This window comes from Corvus moneduloides, chromosome 4, assembly GCF_009650955.1.
Source record: "Corvus moneduloides isolate bCorMon1 chromosome 4, bCorMon1.pri, whole genome shotgun sequence".
Classification (NCBI taxonomy): domain Eukaryota; kingdom Metazoa; phylum Chordata; class Aves; order Passeriformes; family Corvidae; genus Corvus; species Corvus moneduloides.
Genome location: NC_045479.1, coordinates 52,835,814 through 52,856,989, shown reverse-complemented (window position 1 = coordinate 52,856,989; position 21,176 = coordinate 52,835,814). Strand labels below are relative to the sequence as shown.

Sequence of the window (21,176 nt, the reverse complement as noted above, 5' to 3'; positions counted from 1 at the left end):
CATCACACTGCCCTGTGGCTGGAGACAAAGACAACTGATCACTTAGTTCAGCAGGGAACTTCATTCTTTGTATATAAGACTGTGCCTAAGACTGTGCCTCAGGAAATTCTAGGAGGATTTTGCACCTGTCTGTGTTTGTTTCTCTTTCTGAATAAAGTTAAAACCCTGTCAGGGGCCTTCCAGTTCTGCGTACTTCTGATTCCACAATTCAGCTTAATCATAAATGTACTTGTTAAAACATGCCTGTTTTGGGAGCTGTTCCAGACAGACTATTAGCTCTGTCTGGAAGAGTGTGAGTCTTTAGGACTTCTACCAGAGTTCTCTGAATTCATCAGAAGTACTGACTTCTGTGTGTGTTAGCTCATTTCTCTACCAATTTAAAAAATATGTAGTAAAGATGATGATGGGTAAGAGTATAGTTAGAAAAGAAAGAGCTTTTTTTTCACATATATATATATATACACACATATATAAATTAAATTTTGTGAAAAAGAATCAGGATCTTTAAAAAAACTGTGGCAAAACTAAAAAAAAAATCAATTTAAGTCTGAAGAATCAAGATTAAAACCAGAGAAACCCTAAAACTAAACACAAATATTCTGAAGAAATATGGTATTTCATCACAAAATTCAGTAATAATCATTTGTTGGAAGGGATAAATGAGATGGAGCTAGAATCTGAACCTCCTGATTTGTGTCCTGGTCTGTTGGTTTCTCTGCCTGTAAAATTACTCATTTCAAAAATCATATAGAAACCCAGCAATGACTTATAATGACACAGAATTATAATAGAAATAGTCCAATGATAGTATTTTTATGGAGGCAGTAAAGGAAAATAGGTTATTCTATCTGCAAGGAAAAACTCAGTGAAGTAATTAGCTCCACCTTTCTTTCTGTGTGACTAATAAATTACATGCAAATCTAAATCAGCTGAATTATTAGGCAGTGCCCAGGCATTAAAGAGTTCTGTACTGATTTCAGCATAAACTGAGGTCAAACAGGAGAAGCTGTAGAGGCTGAAAACAAGGAGTGACTTCAAAAAGCTAATTCCTAAGATAATCAGAGACACAAGAAGAAGTCTGAATGTTGGATACTGGTCACTGCTGGCAAAAAAATTAGCAGTAGTGGTGATGACTTTCGGGGCAAGTGTGGTGACAATTTTACTGTTACACCAAACAAGAGGAAGAGACAACACACACAAGGAGGGTAGGGAACTCCTTTTCCTGAAGGCTGTTTTTCAATCTTGCATTCTGTCATGGGTTGACCTTGGTTGGCTGCCAGACACCCACTTGGCTACTCTCTCCCTCCTCCTCCTCAACAGTACAAGGGAAGAAAATACGATGGAGAATCTTGTGGATCAAGGTAAAGACAGTGATACCATTTAGCAGTTACCGTTATGGGCTAAACAGATTTATGGAAGATTAATTTATTTCCAGTTGAAATAGGTTGGGTAGTAAGAAACCAAAACAAAACTAAAACAACGCCTTCAGTCTGCACAAATGCCAGAAAATCCCATGGTGTCTAATACCTTCAGTAAAAAACCCTGATCTTCAGTTTGCTGATAAAGATTTTGTTCTCAGGTTAGTCCATTAGCTATCAAAAAGTAATGCAAAATCAAGGAGAAAAGAACAGTTTTTCCAGAACTCAGATTTCTAAAGGCTTAAAAATTTTTGAAGTACAAGGGGGTGGGGCAAAGGGAAAAAAAGAGAGAGACCTTACCAAGGGGTGGTTCCTTAAACAAGTAGTCTCTGCTTGCCTGAATGTGGGCCAGTATCTTAATCTTCCTACTTGTGTAGGTGGAAAGGGGACTTAAAACAGTGACTGAGCCCAAGAGCAAATCAGCTGCTACTGACTTCCCACAAATGAAGTGGCTTCCTTCTCTCTACCACAGCTTTTTGTATGCCTCCTGTGGGAACACAGGTTCCCTGCTCCAGATTATCTGGATTTCTATATAACCCCTGGAGCTGGTATGTTCTTGAATTATTATAGTTGAGCTTTGTTTTAGACTGGTTTTTGTATCATTCATCGTTGCCTTAATAGAAGATAGTTTACTGAATGGTTGTGTTTTTTCTGCTTTGCAAAGAGCAATGTAAGTGTCCAGTAGAAGACTGAGAAACCCATTTTTAGTCTTTCCTAGTATTTCTTTAACTAAATGCGTACAAGTGACATAAAATGAATGGTGCACAGTCACCACAACATCATATGCAACTAACTTAGTTAATGAAAACTGCAAAAATAATGTTTGTAACATAAAAACAAACCCCTAACAAATGTTTTTATAAAAGTAATTTAGGAAGGTGGATAAGTTAAGGACTTTCTGATGTAATATTTGAATTATAACTTTGTGTATCCTATTTACTGTGGGTAAATATGGATGCATATAGATAGCAGAGTGATCAATTGAGTTATTTAACAGATATCTTTCACTGAAGTGTACCGGCATGATTTAAGATACTGCTGTCCCTGCCTACCCTGCCTTTCATTCATGTGTATCTGTGCCTCAGCTGCCTGTTAAGCACACACTGCTGCGCTCTCCTTTTCCACCAAAGATGTAATGTATCAGATTTTGCACTAGAGTAGCAGAGATGCAGGTTCTTGTCTGGGTCTGCCATTCTTGCTGCTGAGTAATAAAATTCTGGCAGAGGAGCAAAGCGGATAGCTGCAAACATTGATGTCTTAACATATTATAGCAATACTGGGGAAAGATTTTTACTATAGTTGTCAAAAGGGGAAATATAAAGGATTCAAATAGCCAAGTGGCTTGGCAGGAGCAACATTACTGATAGCCTGAGAGGCAGGACCAGCTCCAGTTCAGGGAATGTGTTTTCTGTCTCCACATGCCTCAACACACTTCAGCTAATAACCTATGTCAGGGCAAGTTCAGGAGTGCTCTGTTCCATATCCTGCTATGAAGACCCCTAAAGGCTGTCTATGGCAGAAGAGAGCTAGAGAGCACCAAGATCCAGCTGTGGACACCTTCTCTCATTCTGTATCTTCAGTCTGCAACTGAACAGGGATGGCCCAGGCCCCCAACAAGTTTCAACCCTTCTCCTTAGTAAAAAAGAGGAAAGACAAATGTGGGAGAGGAGGGGCAGTACAGATCATCATCTTTTCCTTGGTAGTGAGAATCCTTGCACTTCTGAGTGATTTCCAGAGTCCTTGCCTGGAAAAGAAAGGCTAAAAACAAAGGACCCAGCCCGTTCCAGTGGAGGTGTGCACATGGTGATGCTGGGCTGTCTTGGAACATTGCTCAAGTCTTCAGCTTTCTCTCCCAGAGCCACTCTTTGGGGCTGTCTGCAAACTGAGGCAGGAGTCACTGCTTTGGCTGCCCTCCAGAAACCCTGAGGTAGCTGAAAGGGGGTATAAGGAGGGTACTGTGCAGCTATATTGCATTTATCTTATCACCTTCATGAAGCATCAGAATTGTACCCCAGAGTGCTTGAAACAGAAAGTTAACTCCCGACTAGAAAAATCTGATATTTCATCTAGCTTTTTATAACTAATTAGTATTACAATACCAAAATAGCGTGCTTTTGCTTGTAGAACTTTCATGGATATGTACTTATACTGCAAGAGTGGTGCGGTTCCATCAGTTTTCAGTGATTTAGGTTTTCACAGGAGTTTTTGCCTGTGTACTGATTAGTTTTGACATCAGAATTTACACCTTAATGGCTTACTGCTACCAGTTTCTGTGGTCTAACAGTGATTAATAGAAACCTAAATGGAGGTAAATTGGTATGGTAGGGTTTTTGTCTGGGTTTTTTTTTTTTCCCCCTTAAATAACACAAAAATTCTTTACTGGATATATCAGGGAGTTTATAGTTCACTCATGTTTTGACATAATTTGAACCCTTTTCTGCTATAAGTGCTTTTATAGCACTCTGAAGTTCGAGGCATCAGAAAGGGTTTTTTGGGGTAAGCACGCTTCTGGCAATGGGTAAATGAGCTAAAGATTAATGATGACTTTTCTGAATTGTAAAATATGAAACTCTCCTCTGTATAAAACTGGTGTCTAAGAATTAAGAAAGACATAGGTTTTTGCCTAATGAATTACTATCTTCTGTTTGTTATGAAACTCTTGGTTAACACTTGATCTAGTTAATTTTATCACCTTACTTTATCAGAAAGCTGAGGGCCTCCTTCAGTAGGATCACTGTTTTCATTTGGAATAGCTGGTGGTTTCACTTCAAAGATTCAGTAGGATTGCATGTTCCTCATTAAGTAAATCTGCCCCTTGTCTAATCAGGAGTGTATGCATCTGCTGCAAATCCAGGGCCAGATTCAGCTGTTCTGCAATGGGACTCTTGTTCCAGAAGTGCTTTATGTATTGTATCTGGAAATTACATAATGATCAAAATTACAGCTTGTGTGCTCCTCCAATAGTGTAATAATGTAGGGCCTCCTGTCTCAAAGCATCAGCACAGTTCAACTGCTATAGAATCTGTGCTCCAGCACTTTGCACCCTAAAGGGCACTTGCAACAGAGGAGATAATGCCTGCCATTAGTGTTCTAAGTGAAATAATTTCATTATTGTCATTAGAAATTATTGGTTTAGTGTATTTGGAAGGAGGATGATCTGTCTGCTTTAATCACTAAGGCCAATGTTAATTTCTTATTGGATACTTCTTTTAAGGAACCTCGTATCTTCACTCTACTGGTGGTGCTGTGTTGGTAGTCATTTCATACCAGATACTAATACAAGATTCTGATACAGAAGAGGTCTCCAAATCAAGATTTATTAATGGAAATCAGTTCATGTATACGTAAAATCTGCAGCTTTTTGTCAGAATACAGCCTCTTTTTTCTGGTGTGCTACAGCATGTTGTCATATATAAGCATGTATAAGCTACAGCTTATACCTGAGATAACACTGGTTGTGTAGACCCTATCGTTTGTCCAAGACCATAATATTAGCAGTTGTCCCCCCAAACCCTAGGGGTTAATGCAGAGATTATACAGATTTACGTCTTCCTCCTCTGCAGTGTGGTGCTCCTGCCATGTCTTCTCCAAACAGACAAAGTATTATCATGCTACCTAACAGGCAGAAGTGGTTTGGCATTTAAATATTGCACCTTCTTTTGCTTCATCATTTTTGTTCGTGGGGCTATGCCATCGATCTGGACATCTGGCTTTAAGCTTTGCCTGAGCTGAAACTTACATAGTTTCTCTACTTCTCAATGTTTGCAATGAACCTTCTTTGCCAGTAAGCAACAGAAGTGAGGGTTGACCTGATCTGATTTGGAAATAACTGTGAAGTGTGAAATTTGAGATCCCTTCTGTCCACATGAGGCAACACCTTCTAGCTGGTCCTTCCTGTTAGGTGACCTGATTGCTTAGAGCTGAGCTCTGTGCTTAAATGCATTTGGCAGGTGCAGTGCACACCTGAGAGTAGCACAAAGCCTGCTTACAGCCCTTTGCAGAGGGAAGTTGCTTATTTGTTTAGAAAATAGAGGCTATTGCTTAACTAGCGATATTTCAGTCACTTCCATAGCAACAGGCTCCGAGAGACAAAGCAGATCTTCACCAGAGCACACAGCAGCTTGAAAACAGAATAGAGAAAATTTTACATAGCAACAATATGAAGTTTCCATTAACTTTTGAATTTTACCTGTTAGTTAGCTGATGATTTAATCAGTGAAGTAATGGCTATTTTGCTAACCAGTTATGAGCAAATTGGCATTGATTTCTTTCTGTTGTCAGGCATCCCTTGTTTTTGTAATGACTGGGGATGTGCCAGCGCAGTGTGGTGCCCCCTTCCCTCCTCTGCCCACACAATCCGGCAGGTGCCTTGCAATGATTACTGTATTTAAGGGGCATAACATTTAGAAATTATGGCCTAGTTCAATGGTACTGGAATTTTTCCATCTATTCCCAGAAGTCAAAGGAATCTGTACAAACACATACATCCATGTTTGTGATTAAATATGAAAAAATATGAAAGTAGTAATGGAAGTAATGGAACATGGTTGATTTGGCCTTTTTATTGTCCTCTCCCCCGATTTTTTTAACTGGTTCTTGAGAAGCAGAGCTAAGCCTCAATAGATCTTCACAAAATTATAATTCTTTTATGAGCCTCCTTTTGCTCATGGGTGTTTGTGCCCAGTATTCCTAGAAAGCATCCAGGAAGGACAAGTCTCCTGATATTCAAATCATGGGCAAATGCTGATATTTTATCTTCTTATTTTATCATTGGACCCTATTTTGCCTAATGATTGCATCAAGATGGTAAGAACATAAAGTACCAAATTCATAATCTCATGTTGTTTATGCTTTCAGATAATGTGGTAATTTTTTAAACACAGTTAGTGTTGAGAGCTAAAAAAGAATCCAGTTTTAGAGCAGAAACCCCACAATACTGTTGTAGTCCTATTAAGGACTATTTGGCCATAAGGTAGCTGCATAAAATCCTGGATTTTGGACTGAAAACAAGGTGTTCTTGAAAACTACTCTCTCAATTATATTCTTTCAGTTAAATATGTAGGCTACTTTACACAATTTTTTGGTGAAACAAAGGCTGCTATAGAAGTCACTGGCTCAGCAAACAACATGAAATGTTCTATCTATCTATACATCTATATATCTCACAGAATCACAGAGTGGGTCAGGTTGGAAGGAACCCCAGTGGGTCATCTGGTCCAGCCTCCCTGCTCAGGCAGGATCATCCCAGAGCTCATGGCACAGGACTGTGTCCAGATGGTTCTTGACTATCTCCAGCAAGGGAGACTCCACAGCCTCTCTGGGCAACCTGTTCCAATGCTCGGTCACTGCACAGTAAAGAAGTTCTATTTCATATTCAGGTAGAACTTCCACCCACACACCTTGTTGTTGCTTAGACACAGAAACACCACCTCTGCTTTGCCATTGCTGCACCCAGACACACACAGAGCCACAGCAAAAGCTCCAGGTGTCATCATCTCTTGTAAGGATTCTTATCACCATTTAGAGTGTCCTCAGACCTTGCTTCTACCTAGCACTCCCATGAACTTCCCTGAATATCTGCCCTACTATCACATTAGTTTCTGTGTTAGGAACAATTCATAATTCCACACGTTCAGAACATTTTATTTTCTTCAAAGCTTTCAGTGTGGTTTTCCTTGGCAGTAAGAAAATCAGATCCTTAAACATCTAATATTGTTTCCTTATACAATTTGCTGAGATGAAACATTCTCTTTTTAATTGTATATGAACTGAAAAAAATTAGGAGAAGCTCTGTAAACAGTCCTGTATTCAAAAGATTTTTTTTATAGTTCAAAGTGGAAAAGGTCAGACACATTTAATCCATTACTCTTTCTTCAGGAGAAGTTTGTCCTTCTTCACCCTTTATACAAGTAATCCCTCAAGCCTGGTAAACATTAGAATCTCAGGACCACAGTACTTGTTGTTATATTTCATTATCTGAAGAATGAATAAAAGTTATTAGGGCATTTTTGTAGCTAGATTAGAGACAAATGACATAGAGCATTCAATTTTTGTGAAGCCTGGATATTTTCAACAAGTCAGTGAAGCAGAGTCCTTTGAAAAGCCAGTATTGAAAACTTCTCCCTTTCTCCTGAGGTAATACTCTTTGCCTGACTGTGACAAAATTCTCACTGTGGTGAAATGAATTGTAAGGATTCTGTCCTGTTAAGCGGGAAAGGAACCATTTTTAATTAAAATTTTTCTGTAGTTTAGCCTGCCAGCAAGTCCACTGAGGAGCAGAGAAAAGAAAGGGAGCAGAGAGACAGAAATGACAGGACATACCAAAAGCGAGATGAAAAAAAGGAAACACTGGAAAATTTCATTCTTCCTGTGAAAAAGTTGCTTCTGATACAGCAAACAAGGCTCAGCTCCACTGTCCAGAGGCAGGAAAGCTGAAATATGTAATAATTACAGCTGGATGAATACCATGGATAGTCATTCACATTCTAAATGGATTTGCTTTGATTGTATTTATGTCATCTTTTTTGTTTTGTTTTGGTGGATATTCTGTTGAGATTGTGCTAAACAGTGGCTAGCAGTTGATTAATGTAAACTCCTTGGACATACATATGAGCTTTAACAATATAGTACTAATAATTCAGAATCTTTATCAAAAGAGATATAAACAAACATAAGGTACTTCCCCCCCCCCGCCCAAAAAAAAATTCTTTCTTCTTTCTTTCCTTTGGGGTGTGATAAGACACACAAAAATATGTATTAGTGAAGATTACTGAGAATTCTTAGCAAAGAAATCTTTCCTTTTATGTACTAACAGTGCACTGTGTAGCCCCTCAATAATCCTAGCAAATCCTCCCTAAGTGATAAATGTTTTATGCTTATAAAGGTTTATTGCCTTTAGAATTCTACTGACCTTTGCAACAACAGAGCTTATGAGAAACGTTAAGTATTAAAAATAGTTGCTCTTGTTGCTTTGTTGTAAATTTGAATTTGGCACACACTTAAGTTACAAATACTGCATGTGCTTTCTATAAAATATAGTTTTACTGCAATGTATTAATGGCCTGTTTTCTGTGAGAAACTTTTGTCAAATCATGCTACAGAAAACAATGGAGAACCACTGCAAAAAGAAACCTTGCCAAAAAATAATGTAAATGCATAGTGAATTAAGTGAATGAAGTAGGAAATTAGGGAATCATGTATACAGACTTTTGAAACTCAGAAGAAGAGCACAATGTGTGTTTTGGGTTATACTCAGCTATAACTCACCCCTGCCTGAATTTGACACAACCACTGTTTGCAACACATCAGTCACTAGCTGTAAACCAAGTGTGTTCAGCTATAGAGATTAGTCAATGTTAAATTGAATTAGGTTAGGAGATTCCTCACTAATTACTATGTTTATAGTCCCATTGCTTGCAGTATCAATAATAGAGATGGTATGGACTTAGCAAGAACGTTGTTTTGCAGCTTAGTCTATTCTGATTGTGAGTTTTAATTGGGGTGGTTTTTGGTGGTTTTTTGGTTTTTGGTTTTTGTTGGGTTTTTTTTTTAAGAGATGGGCCTTAATTGCAATGGCCATTTCCGTGATACCCCTGACTTCCTCCACTGGTCTGCATGTGCCTCTCTCAAAGTGTGATGATGCCACTGAGATTCAGGGGATCCTATCAGCGCTTTTGCAGTCTGATTGCAGGGAACAGGGCTGATGTGTGTCACCTTGGTCTCAGAGAAGGCAGCCAGGGTGCAAAGCAGGCTGCTGAGGTGACCAAAATGTGGCAGTAACAGCACAGCCCTGGTGATGCTGCCAGATCTTTCTGCACAAATGTCTGAGGTTGCTGAATTTACTGTGTGGCCTGTCAAGAGACAAGACAGGTGCGGAAGATATAAACAGAATTAATGGCTTTTAACAAGGCTGTGGACAGCACAGTTCCCTTTGCCCCCAGGGCGGAGCAGCAGGGCCTAAGTAATCTAACCCTGAGTGCTGGCCACCAAAAAGCCGGTTGGTCCATGCAATTGAGAAATTTTGACCCAGGCAAATTTAACACTTGATTTGTTGCTACAGATGTATTTATGCTGATCACTTAAATAAAAAGTTAATTGGCTGCAGCCATCTGGACAGAAGGCAAGATGGGGGAACTTGCTCATGAGGGAGCATGCTGAGGGACTGGGCAGGTTCAAAAGCTGTCAGGGAGGGATCAGGGCATAGAGGTGGGAACCTTTAGCTCAAAGATGGGAACCGCTGCAAGGAGCAGAGAGCAGCTGGCCAGCCCTGACAGGCACAGAGGGAAAACTGTCCACATCAGGGGGGGCTGTGCAGAATTTTCTCTGGTCAGGAAGCCAGAAAACTACCTAAACCAACATCAGAATAAAGGACTGTTTTGGAGTGGGAGAGGTCTGTATAAAAAGGTAATATTGATTTATTTAATTTTCTTAGCATATTAAGTAGTTGATTTTTTTCTGTTTAAAATGTTAGTTGACTCACTTTATATTATAATAAAGCCTGTTTGGTTTAGGGGGTTGTTTGTTTGTTTGTTTGTTTGTTTTTTAAAGCTTTCAAGTCACTCAGTTGTTTTTGAGGAGACTTGTAAGAAAGTGGTTTACCAAGGATACTTAAACACTGTAGAAAGCTTGCAGTCTCATCACACAGCTGTGATCAGCTATTCCCTGGCCCCACCACTACTAACTTGAGCCTGGTTGAAGACCAAATTGTTATAATACAGATTATTTCTCTCCTTGGTTGCTCTGCAACCAGCAACAGCAGGTTTCCTGTTGTTAGATCACCCTGACACTCTGCAAAGGAATGTGGAGGCATTGAACCTTGTGACAGAGGAATTTGCAGACTGCTTGAGTAGCCAGGAGAGTTTTCAGAATCTGACAGAAATTCTCATTAGCCTCCCATTGTCAATTGCTTAGAATACCTGGGGAAAGTGGTGTTTCTCTGCATAGCCACACAACATATTTATCTTTTAAGAGACATCATGACCACTCTGCCGACTTGGCTGCAGTGGGTTAGCAGTACTTACTATCTGCACACAGCTACTGCACAAGGACCCGAAGTGAAATGGGAGCCCCTTGATGGGGCTGTTAGCACACATGGCAGAGATCTCTATTCCCAGCTGTCTTGACCTCAGCAGCCAGAAGAGACTGGTCTGATTTTGAAGGTCAAGCTATCAGCCCTGCTGTGGACCAGGGCTGCAGAGCCGGCCTCTGCGCCCTGCTGGCAGCTCTGGGCAGGCAGGAGCAATGTGCCTGCTCACCAATGGTTGCTGTTAACCAGCAGCTGCCTCTTCTCGGGGGAAAGCAGCAAGCCCGGTGACGTTGTCCCATAGGAAAAGCTGATGTGTGGGATGAGCCAGCATCGAGTTGTGCCAGTCTTATTACTGGAGACAGAAGAAGGGCGTTGTATTGCCCTCATCAAGGGTTAGAACAGAGAGAGCCCAAACAGTTGGTTCTGTATCAATCTGGCCTTGAGTACCACAGCTGGGAATGTAATTTGTTTTCAAGAAGTATTTCCTTTGTATTGATAAATAATTGTGTTCTAAAGAGATCTTAAACTGATGAATTAGGTGGAAAACAACAATTTTCATAGCATAAGGGAAGCTGACCAGGAGTGTTATGGGGGGTTTTTTTCCATGAAAGCTGCTGTGTCACACATCAGGAATGTAAAGGAAAGGATAATTTTGTTGAAATGTTGACAATTTGTTTAAAGTGTGTCCAAGAGTTGGCCCAGAAGCTAATTTGCACTACTGCTATTGAGTTTGCTCTGTTAAGAATCCATCCCTTGGGAGCCCAGTGCTGCTGTGCTGTGCTACCCAGCAGGACACAAAAACATCTTTACCCCTGAACTGTATTCTTCTGCCTTCTTCATAAGTAAAGTTATAATCACTCTGGATATGTTTTAGAAAAAAAACCCAGACCCTGTTCTGAAAAAGTCAGAACAAAATACAATTTTTTTGTATTATTTTTAGTTATTGTTCCACTGTGGTTGGATGAATTTAATTTTACTTTGGGAAAGAGGGGTGGTGGGGAAGAGAACATATACTAGGATTTAATTTGGAAGAACCATGAGGATAGGAAGTTTGGCTGGATATCTGAAGCTCATTCCTGCCATTTGAACCTGTAAATCTGTAAATCTTTTACAGAGCTATATATGGCTGATTGTTAATCCTTGTAAAGATTAAGAAAAAAGGTAGTGACCTGAAGCCAGGTTAGAGGAAACAGTGACTGATATCTCTCCATAATGAATTTCAGTAAGGAATTCCAGATTGCCATACTTTACATATTTGTGGTGTTGCATCTCTACCCTCTTTGTCCTTCATATTTTCTTGGGAATTGGAAATGTACAGCTAATGAGGCCTTCCATGTAATTGAAAAGAAATACTGTTGATTTGTAAGACATAAAAGATGTTTCAGTTTATTGACCCATAAAGTATGATTTTGCCACTTTCTTCCTGATTTACACCCACTGTATCTGGTGATTTGACCTCCCAGATGTAAGCGGATCCTTCAGGCAAGTGGGTCAGTAGAGCTGGCAAAGGCTCTGTGTTTCCAGGTTGCAGGAGCTGTTAATATACAAACTTGTGTTTGTTTTTAATCAGATTGAAACGAGATTAAAAGCAAAAAAATCTTGCATGTTAGAAATTTAAGAGAGGGGGAACCCATATTTCTAAGGCATGAGCTGTTTCCAAAATTAAATTGCTCAGCTGGTCTTGGCTCTGGCAGCAGCTGCTGGGAGTGTAGGCTGGCCCCATGAACAAGTGTCTTTGTTTCAAGTGACTTTGCTATCACTGATACAACATGATCTATGGCCATGTATTTCTGCTTCATATCTGCCACACAAGGCTAATAGTTGACATATTGTAAATCCATCTCCTAAATTTTTGTTGCAATCTCTTGGTGAAGAGGCCTTGCCCACCACTGATGTAAACTTGCATGAGCCCATTAACCCTGGAGACTGGGGTCTCAGCCTCGTGGGACTGAGCTGGCCAGCTTGGAACCGGGGTGTTCCCGGGATCTGTGGGAGGCTCAGAATTACATCTAATAACAAAGTAATAGCATCTTTATGCATTTTTCTATATATCCTCTTAAGTTCAATTAAGAGGAATTCTGATTCTTTCCACAAAAATGGCATGGCTGTACAATATTCATTTAGAGCTTGCTTTGAACCTGAAATAAGTAATTATTTTAAAATAAGGGAGAAGGGGATGGTGCTAGTCAAGCCTAATCATTAGTGCTCCCTGATCTTCCATGCTGTTAGACTTTAATACTGAATCACATTCAAATGAAACAAATTAGAAGAGCCCTAAAATATGGTTCAGTGCAACTCTGGACCTGATCTCTGAGCTTGGTCTGTTTTAAAACAAATTATTAATGGTAAAGCAATTACTGATGAATATTTTTCTCTCCTGTATTACTTTAATAAACACATTGTGGGAATCAAAGTGGGGCTTATAGTGTGATTTCACATCTGAATTTTAGTCTTTGTTCGCTGGAATATATTTTCCTTGAAATACATGTTTTCCTTTACTGTTGATTAAATGACAGCTATCAATATGCTCTCTTGTTAAGAGGTTGATCTTGCATCCCAGAAGAAATCAATTTTTTGCAAGAAAAAAAACATTCGCAGCATGGCATATAAGTCTCATGTTGCTAAATTATGAGACATTAAGGGGATTGCTCCCCAACTCAATGAAAGCTCCTCATCTAAACTAAGAAAGATGCATGCTAATTCGTGCAGATTAATTCTGTGGAAATGAGAGAATTTGCACTTGGTCAGTTTTCATCACACAAGCATTAACCTTTTCAAAAATAATAACTTCTCAGGTGATTTTTTTTTCCTGCTCCCTCAGAGATTTCCTGTGATAATAAAAGAAGTAATCCATGAAAATGCATCCTTATCAAACAGAATTTACTCTTCAAAATTGAGCTGCCTTTCTTCAACATGACAGCAGTAGGCCTTTGGGCAGGGGAAATGTAAACATTGAGAGAATTTATTATTGGCGAGGGAAGTTTGCCAGATTATGACAAGGGTCAGTTGCCAAAAGGCGTAAGTCTGTTGTCCCTAAAAGGAACACACTAGGCAACCATGTACAGGAGTCAAGGCATTCAGTGAAGCCTCTGGAATAAGGGTGGAGCAAATCATTGGGCAAGTTCCAAGCAGGGCAGCTCCTTCTGAAGCACTTGAACTGATTCAAAGAAAATGGCTCTAAGTACAGGTCATCATGAAAAATCATTACACTAATGGCCTTTAGGTACAGTGGGTTTCTATTCAAAATGAAAAGGATCATGTTTACAATGCATAGTGAACTTCTCAATGTAAAGGAATTGGATTTTGTTTCTTTTCAGTTTGTTTGCTTTTATGCAGTAAGGAGTGTGGAAGTGTATTCAACATGTCAGATTTCTTCCATTCAGAAATACAGTCTGAATGTAGGTATAAAATGTGTTTCCTCTCTCATCACATGATCAAAATTGATTTAATCTGGTTTCTGTGAACTGCTTCTCCAAAAGGTATCAATGATCTCTTTCAGAGAGAACTTTCTCAGCTGTTCTGTAGTGTAGAAATGGAAATGCAAGGAATCTTATGAAAATAAATGGAGTTCAGTAGTTTTTTTAACTACAGCTGTTTAGCGTGCCAGGCCAAGAACATAGGAATAAAACACCTGAATTATTTCAGAAGTCTCCACCTTCAATCTGTAAATTCACATACTGCTCAGAATTTCATGCTATTGTAATTCCAGAAAGGTACTTTTGTTTTGATTGTTCACCTCCTTTTCTGTACAAATCTCATTGTCTGTGATAGCATTCTGCTAAGCTTAGAAGAGACTGTTCCTTAGGAGATACTTTTGAAAAAGAAAAAACACAGTTTAAAATACAATTGCGTTTCCATTAAGATTTACTAACCTAGTTTTTGGAGCATTTAGAGTTGTTGTTATCGTCTTGGATATGTACTTAGAAATTGGAAAACTTCAGGATGGGACACATGTGACCACACATCCAATTCCACCACTGTGGAACTGCACTCAGTGCAGTTCCGCTTTCACTTCTGCAATAAGAAAAAGTGAAGGAGAAGGAGAGTTTAATTCTCTCTCTGTGTTTTAGGGGGATGTTAATAGAATTTTCAGTCCCAAAAGCTTTTGTGTTTTTAAAGAAAAATAATGAGCAGCAACAATGGGAAACGGGCAAAATTTCCTGTGCTTGTTAAAAGCCTTGCAGAATATGCCAGATCTTGGGGAATTAGTGCTTGTGACTTAATTTCCATGCTTTCTATTTAGTGAAAATTTATTCTCAATGGCATCTTTCTAAAGGTGGAGATCAGTATTGGGTTTGTACTAAAGATACTTAATTTTTCTCTGGCAATAATGAACCCCTTTGATCCCAACCACTGGCAAGTTAATACAGAAAAAGAGGTGGTTTCCATTTTTTTTTCAATGATAAGGAGTGAAAGCTACTTATTCAACAACAATAATGGACTTTGAAATTCTGATAAAATCTTGTTTAGTGATGGGTACATGCTATATCCATTTGCTTAAACCCTAAGACCAAAGGAAAGAAGATTGTTTCTTTGTTCAGTGTTTTGCAGCTATTCTTGACTTCAGAGAGCTTCTTAAGACTTTTTCCCAAACAAGCAGAGGCTAAAACAAGTCTGTCCTACCACAGACATCTAAAAGTTAGATGTCTTGCGTAAGGCTTTGTAGTCAGTGAAGAGAAACACTCTGTAATTCACCTCAGCCTGGTTAAAGCACCTCAGCTGAGCAGGATGGGAGTACTTACATCTATCTGTAGATTGTGAAACAAAGGTTATGGTGATCAATTTAGATATGGATGTGTAAAATCAGAAGTAAATCCCACCACAGTGCTCACCCAGGCCATTTCTGGAGCTTTCCTCTCTGTCCTCTACATAGTAGAACATAGTAACTTCAGAATTCAAGTTCTTCTTATATAAAAACTTAATATTTTTGGTAATGCTTCTCATTTTTATCAATAAGTATCATTTTGAGAATCATTAATATAATGTTGTAGAAGCATAGATCCTTTAAATGTCTTTGGGAAGCTGCTTTTATAACATTCCTTTGCCCTGACTGTTTTTCCACCGATTTCTTCCCTTTGGGTAACACTTTATTCATCTTACAGTTCTTGTAGTGATATTTCTGTTACTATAATTAGTCATAAATTGGTGTAAAAAAACCTTTCCTTATAGATTTGAGTGCTGCTCTAAAATAGTGGTTATCTCACTCTGTAAAGGTGTCCTGCTAATCCTGCATGATCAACCTTTGACAAGGAAATTTTTTTTTTCCCCCTTCCTTCATGTATCTGTGGATCCTGCCCTGCTGCATGTTGTACTAAATTCTGCATGTTTTGAAATTCTCAGGAAGAATTGCTTAACTGAAACGTTCTTCTTGGTTTGGTAATATTACCATTGTGTCTGTGATGATCAAAATGTTTTAAAGTGTGTGTTAAGATAGAGAGTGGTACTGTAATATACAAGGCCATTGACAAGGGTTGATTCGGTTCACCAGCTAAGCACCGCCCAGCTACTCAGCTGCTCTGACTCCAGTGGGACAGAGGAGACAATAGGAAGAGCAAAGGTGAGAAACCTGTGGGTTAAAAACATTTAATAAGCAAAATAAAGAGGAATAATAACATGGAATAATTAGTACAAAAATAAAGACTAACTACCTCCCGGAAATAGGTCAATGCCTAGCCAGTCTCTGAGCAATGTCTCTCATCCCAGAATACCTCCTCCCCTCAGTTTTTGTCACTAAACATGGTTTTATATGGCAGGAAATGTCCCTTTTAATCAGTTTGTGTCAATTGCCTTTGTTGTGTCCCCTCCTAACTTCTTGCACACCCCCAGCTACTCACTGGGAGGGCAGAGTGGGAATATCTTAATGCCGTAGAAAGACTTCTCAGCAATAACCAAAACACGGGTGTGTTATCTACATTTTTAGTCACATTTTCAAAACATCACATGGTCCAAACCAGCACCATACAGACTGCCATGAACAAAATCCATCCATCCCCGCTCAATCTCTGCCCTTGAGTCCATACAATGTATGTCATGCTCGAGTCTTACACTATCCAATACAACCTTACCAATAAGCACCACTCTCTTTCCTATCATGTGATACATATATACACAGATATGATTCCTGCAGTCTATGGATCATCCCTGTAAAACATTCTTAAAATGTCCATTGAGTTGTTTGATGCATGACTTTGCCTTCATGTGTTATGGTGGTTGCTCCCGACAGGAGAGATGGCATATTGTGTTAAATTGTTGGCTCACACTAGGTCATCGCTGTGCTTGCCTCTCTTCTTGCAAGGCTCATTCTCCATTGGTTCAGGTGATTCTAGACATAGTACTTCCTATAATATGCAAATCAAATCACACTTTATTTTTCCCCGGGGTTTAATGTCCTTGGGACATAAAATAGATATCCCCATTCTTCCACATTACCCATGAGTTGTGCCCACGTCTTTGAGCAAATTGCCCTATGGCCCTGGCTCCAACATCCTTGATGCTGCTGACCTGGGGTGTCTGCAGGTGCCTCCTGCCAGAGACTCCAGTGGAGTCATGCTTCCTCAGTAGCATAGAGAACATTTCTCTCTTCTTGACCTGTCTGGAGTGGCCCATAGGGACTGCATGAACTATATGCTGCTTGGTCTGTGCAACAGCTTATTGCTCAGGGCTTCAGTCAAAACAGTTCTTTTGGATCACTCGAGAGAGAACTCACAAGCTGACTATGAGTCCTGGAATATGCATTCTACAGAATCTCGTAGTGCCCAGGAAAGTTTGAACTTGTTTTTCTTTCTCTGCTAAGAGAAAGTGGGGACACGACTGCTGTCTCATTGATTGTATTTACTGGAGTGTGATGATGCTCCTCTTGCCATCTCATTCCCCGTAACTGGATCTCTCATATGAGTCTTTGAGTCTTCCTTTGTTTTATTGAAAATCAGCTTTTGGAAGAACCTGAGGTTTTCTTTTCTCTTTCTCAAACCCTTCTGCTTTGTTGTCCCACACTATGTTTTTGAGCACACAAGGCCTTCTTCAAGTATGAAAGAGAAATAGCAGTCCTCAACCAAGCTGCAAATACAGCTATCTACACAAAACTTCAGCATAAAAGGACCATTCCCACAGGCTTTCCTGAGGGCTGAAAAAAATGAACCAGAAAACTCAATTCAGCTGCTGAGAAAATACACAAGGGTTGTGCACAGTTAACACAAGAAATAACAAAACTAAATAAAGCATTCCAAGAAGGCTTGGGATTAAGGGATCAATACTGACCCAGATCAGCTAGCACTGGGTAGCATAACTAGAAATATTCTTTCTTTCTAGAAACTCAAGTCTCTTTTTAAATTTTTTCCAGTGTTGCATCTACATCCTTATTTATTTTTCAAACTGAATTTGTAATTTTTTTCATAATTGTTCCATAACACCTCAGATCACATTAAAACCACTTTTGTCTTCACATGGAGAGCTGGGTGTTTAAAGTTCTCATAAGCAGGATTGCATATTCTCTCTTGTTCCAGCTTCCTGCCTGTAAGAAAAGTTTTGTCCCAAATTCCATTTTTTCAGAAAACCTTCAGCCCTCCTCCACTAAACTTATCCACTGCAAATTCAATCTCTCCCTGAGCATCTGTCTGTTAGTCCATTCTCAGGCTACCTGTAGAAGCTTGACTGCTCCAGAAACATCTCAGCGTAAGTTTGGAAGGAAACCTCCTCGGTGTAACTCCTTGTTCTGCCCTGACCGTCTCTGATAGCTGACCAGGGACCTGCAGACAGGCTTTAGAATTTCAGTGTTAATTATGCAGGACAATTTCTACTCTTCATTAGCAATATTTAATTGAATCAGGACTGGAAGTCTCTTTCCCTTTTCTCTTTTGTTCTGGACTCCTATCTCCACACGGCATTTTGCTATAGCCGTGATTGTCTAAGAATGTTGAAAAAGCAGATTTAATGGTCTAGTATCAGCTAGAGGGTATTATCTTTGTCCTGCTGATTACTAGTTTATGATTCAAAACCATTATCAAAAATATGTCTAGAAAACTAAGCAGAATAGACCTCTTAAGGATCCCATTTGAAATATCTTCAAAGTATGATGTAAAAACAATTGCAACTGCTCTTCAAGAACAATTTTTAAGAAATAATTTGTACATACAGGCATAATTTCCCCTAGAGCATTTCTTTTATGCTTACCTCTGACTTGCTTTTAGTTTATCTAAAAATTTATTGAAGTAAAATGAAATGCATATAATTTACATCTTTGGTCACTAAGTTAGTTGCCCCGTAAAAGCAGAAAACTAAATTGAGTTCATGTGACATATTTAATTTCCATTTATGTCTGACCAGTTTTCTAGAAACTTGTAATACTCCACAGTTTTTCAGATATTTGGCATGACAAAATATATTCAAATATATTCTAAAATAGTTCTCAGATTACTGCGTGAATTATCACCCATGAATTATGGTTGAATTTCATCTGGAACTGTTGACTTGAATACATATATTAAATCTAAATATCCACTAATCCCACCTGCACTGTCCCCATAGTGCATTCTCTTTTTCATATTAAAATTCATTTAATTGACTGCCATTTACCTTCGTGAAGACTCAAGAAAAGAAAGTGTTGAATACTCCAGCACTGTCTGCAGTTTGTCTTCCTTTTTGTTTACTAAATCTCTCTACTCTCCTCTCATTTCCTCTTAGTTCTGATACTTTAACAGAAGTTTTCTGTGACTTCTCCAACGGAAATATATTTCATATCACAGTCCTTCTGAATTTATCAGTCTAAATGTTTGTTATTCCTTTATAGCACAGATTTTTCCAGACCACACACAATTCTTTTTTGATTTTTGGATATTTGAAGATTTCCTAATGCTGTCTCTGAATTCTTTAAACAAGTTATATATTTAGAACAGCCCCTTTCAAAAGTTACCAGTTCACTTGAACATCTTTAATCCCTTACATTATCTTCCCAGGAAGTCTCAGTCTCAGCTCCCTAGGTAGCGTCAAAGCTGTTTTCCCAGTTCCCCAGTAGCAAGGCTGTTACTTCATTATACTTTCCCAGTTCATTTCCCACCTTTGGGTTTTCAGGCAATTGCTTTTTGAGCGTTAGTTATGAGGCACTGCTTTCCCGTAGCCAAAGTCCTACCTTCCTGAACCCAGAAGTGTGTACTCAAAATGACAATCTGATCACTTCTTTTGCCTGCACCCTGACACATAGGATTCTTATAATCAAAAGGTTATATGAATAGCAAAAATCTGTCTTTATTACCTGTCCTTTGGATGGATCTGATGGCAGTTCAAACAGTCCTTCATCTGTCTCCTCTTCCAATTTTCTTCTTTATGTAAGATCTCAAGCACAAAACAATGTGTTCTTCCCCCTTTTAATCTTCACCCACAGATAGTGTACAAGCTTCTTTCCTATCTTTTCCTGTTCTTTATTTGATGCTATTTTTTTGTATTACAAAGACAGCACCAAGTTTTCTTTTTATTGAAAAAGAGGACAGAAGAATTTATTTATTTTTGACTTCTGTTTCAAAAAGTCTCCCACTCTTAGACTTCCTCAAAACTTTAAATGATATACATAAAAAACCTTATCCTGTTTCTGCATGAGAAGAGAAAATGAACTATTCCCTGCCTGGCAAGACAGAAAAAAAGTCCCTGTTTTCCCTATATACTTTAGATTCTAGACAGATAAAAGCAACAAGAAGGCTGAGGCTGGAAGGCACTTCTGCAAGTCATCTAGTCCAACCTTTTACTGAAAGCAGAGCAAAGTTCAGGTCAGGTTGCTCAGGATCTTGTCCCATCAAGTTCTGAATATCTCCACAGATGGAGATGACGATGAAGAGTTTTTAATTCTGTTCAATAAAATAATCTTGCATATGATTTCTCATAAATGCCCCAACTGGTTTTGAACATATATTCTATGTGTGTTATATGTTTTGACTTCCTACGTAAGTCAACAGTGACTGGGAGACCACCTGAAGTTTTTATTTATTAGCTGTCTAAAACCTGTTGTAATTACATAAACTTGTTATGAGGAAGGGCAGGGAGAGAAAGTCCTGAGAGAGCTGACATCTAGCTTTGGTTTAAGGCTAACACTTATCTTATCAACCTACTGTTAATAAACTCACTAAAACAATAAAGACCCAGATTTAATTTTAACTTGCTTTACTGGCCTGCTTTAGCAATGGCTAAAGGTGATAGCTTGGAAAAATATTAATCAGAGTCAGCTATTTAAAGTCCAACATGTTTTTTGGCAGTTTCTTCAGGAAAGTTCATCTAAACAGACATCAACCATGAAGATTCTTAGCTACCTCCTGGTTTACCGAAGGTTCCTGCTCATTGTCCTCACCCCACTGCTTTTACTTCCACTTCCACTTATCATCAAAACCAAAGTAAGTGACCTGCTTGGAGAGATAATTATTTTGCACCTGTATGTAAAGACTGAGATTCCCAGACCTTTTCAGATTACCAGAATCACAGATAGTTTGAGTTGGAAGGGACCTTGAATGAATAATGGTGTTTGCATTGTGATTTTTTTTTTTTTTGGTCAACTCAGTGTATTTGCACAGAAATGTAGAGAAGACAGCTTCAACATAAAATTATGTACTGGATGCATGAAGATCTGAATCATGTATTTGTGTTCTAACAACATCTGGACTATACTGAAAATCTTGTTCTCATTATTACTTTTTGGACACTTTTAAACAGCTCTGTATGATTGGCAATGAAGATGAATTGTCAGGAAAAGAGCT

The 21,176-nt window shown here is 38.9% G+C and overlaps 1 protein-coding gene across 2 annotated transcripts in view; it reads left to right on the top strand.

Moving 5' to 3' along the window:
* Nucleotides 1–489: 489 nt before the first annotated feature.
* SLC13A1 (solute carrier family 13 member 1) overlaps nt 490–21,176 on the top strand; it is a 49,236-nt gene continuing 28,549 nt past the window's right edge. For both annotated transcript variants that reach the window (XM_032105274.1, XM_032105272.1), the window contains exons 1-2: nt 490–1,966; nt 20,682–20,816. In XM_032105274.1, coding sequence (XP_031961165.1) covers nt 20,718–20,816 — 99 coding nt within the window. In that variant the 5' untranslated portion in view covers nt 490–1,966; nt 20,682–20,717. The remainder of the gene's footprint in view (nt 1,967–20,681; nt 20,817–21,176) is intronic.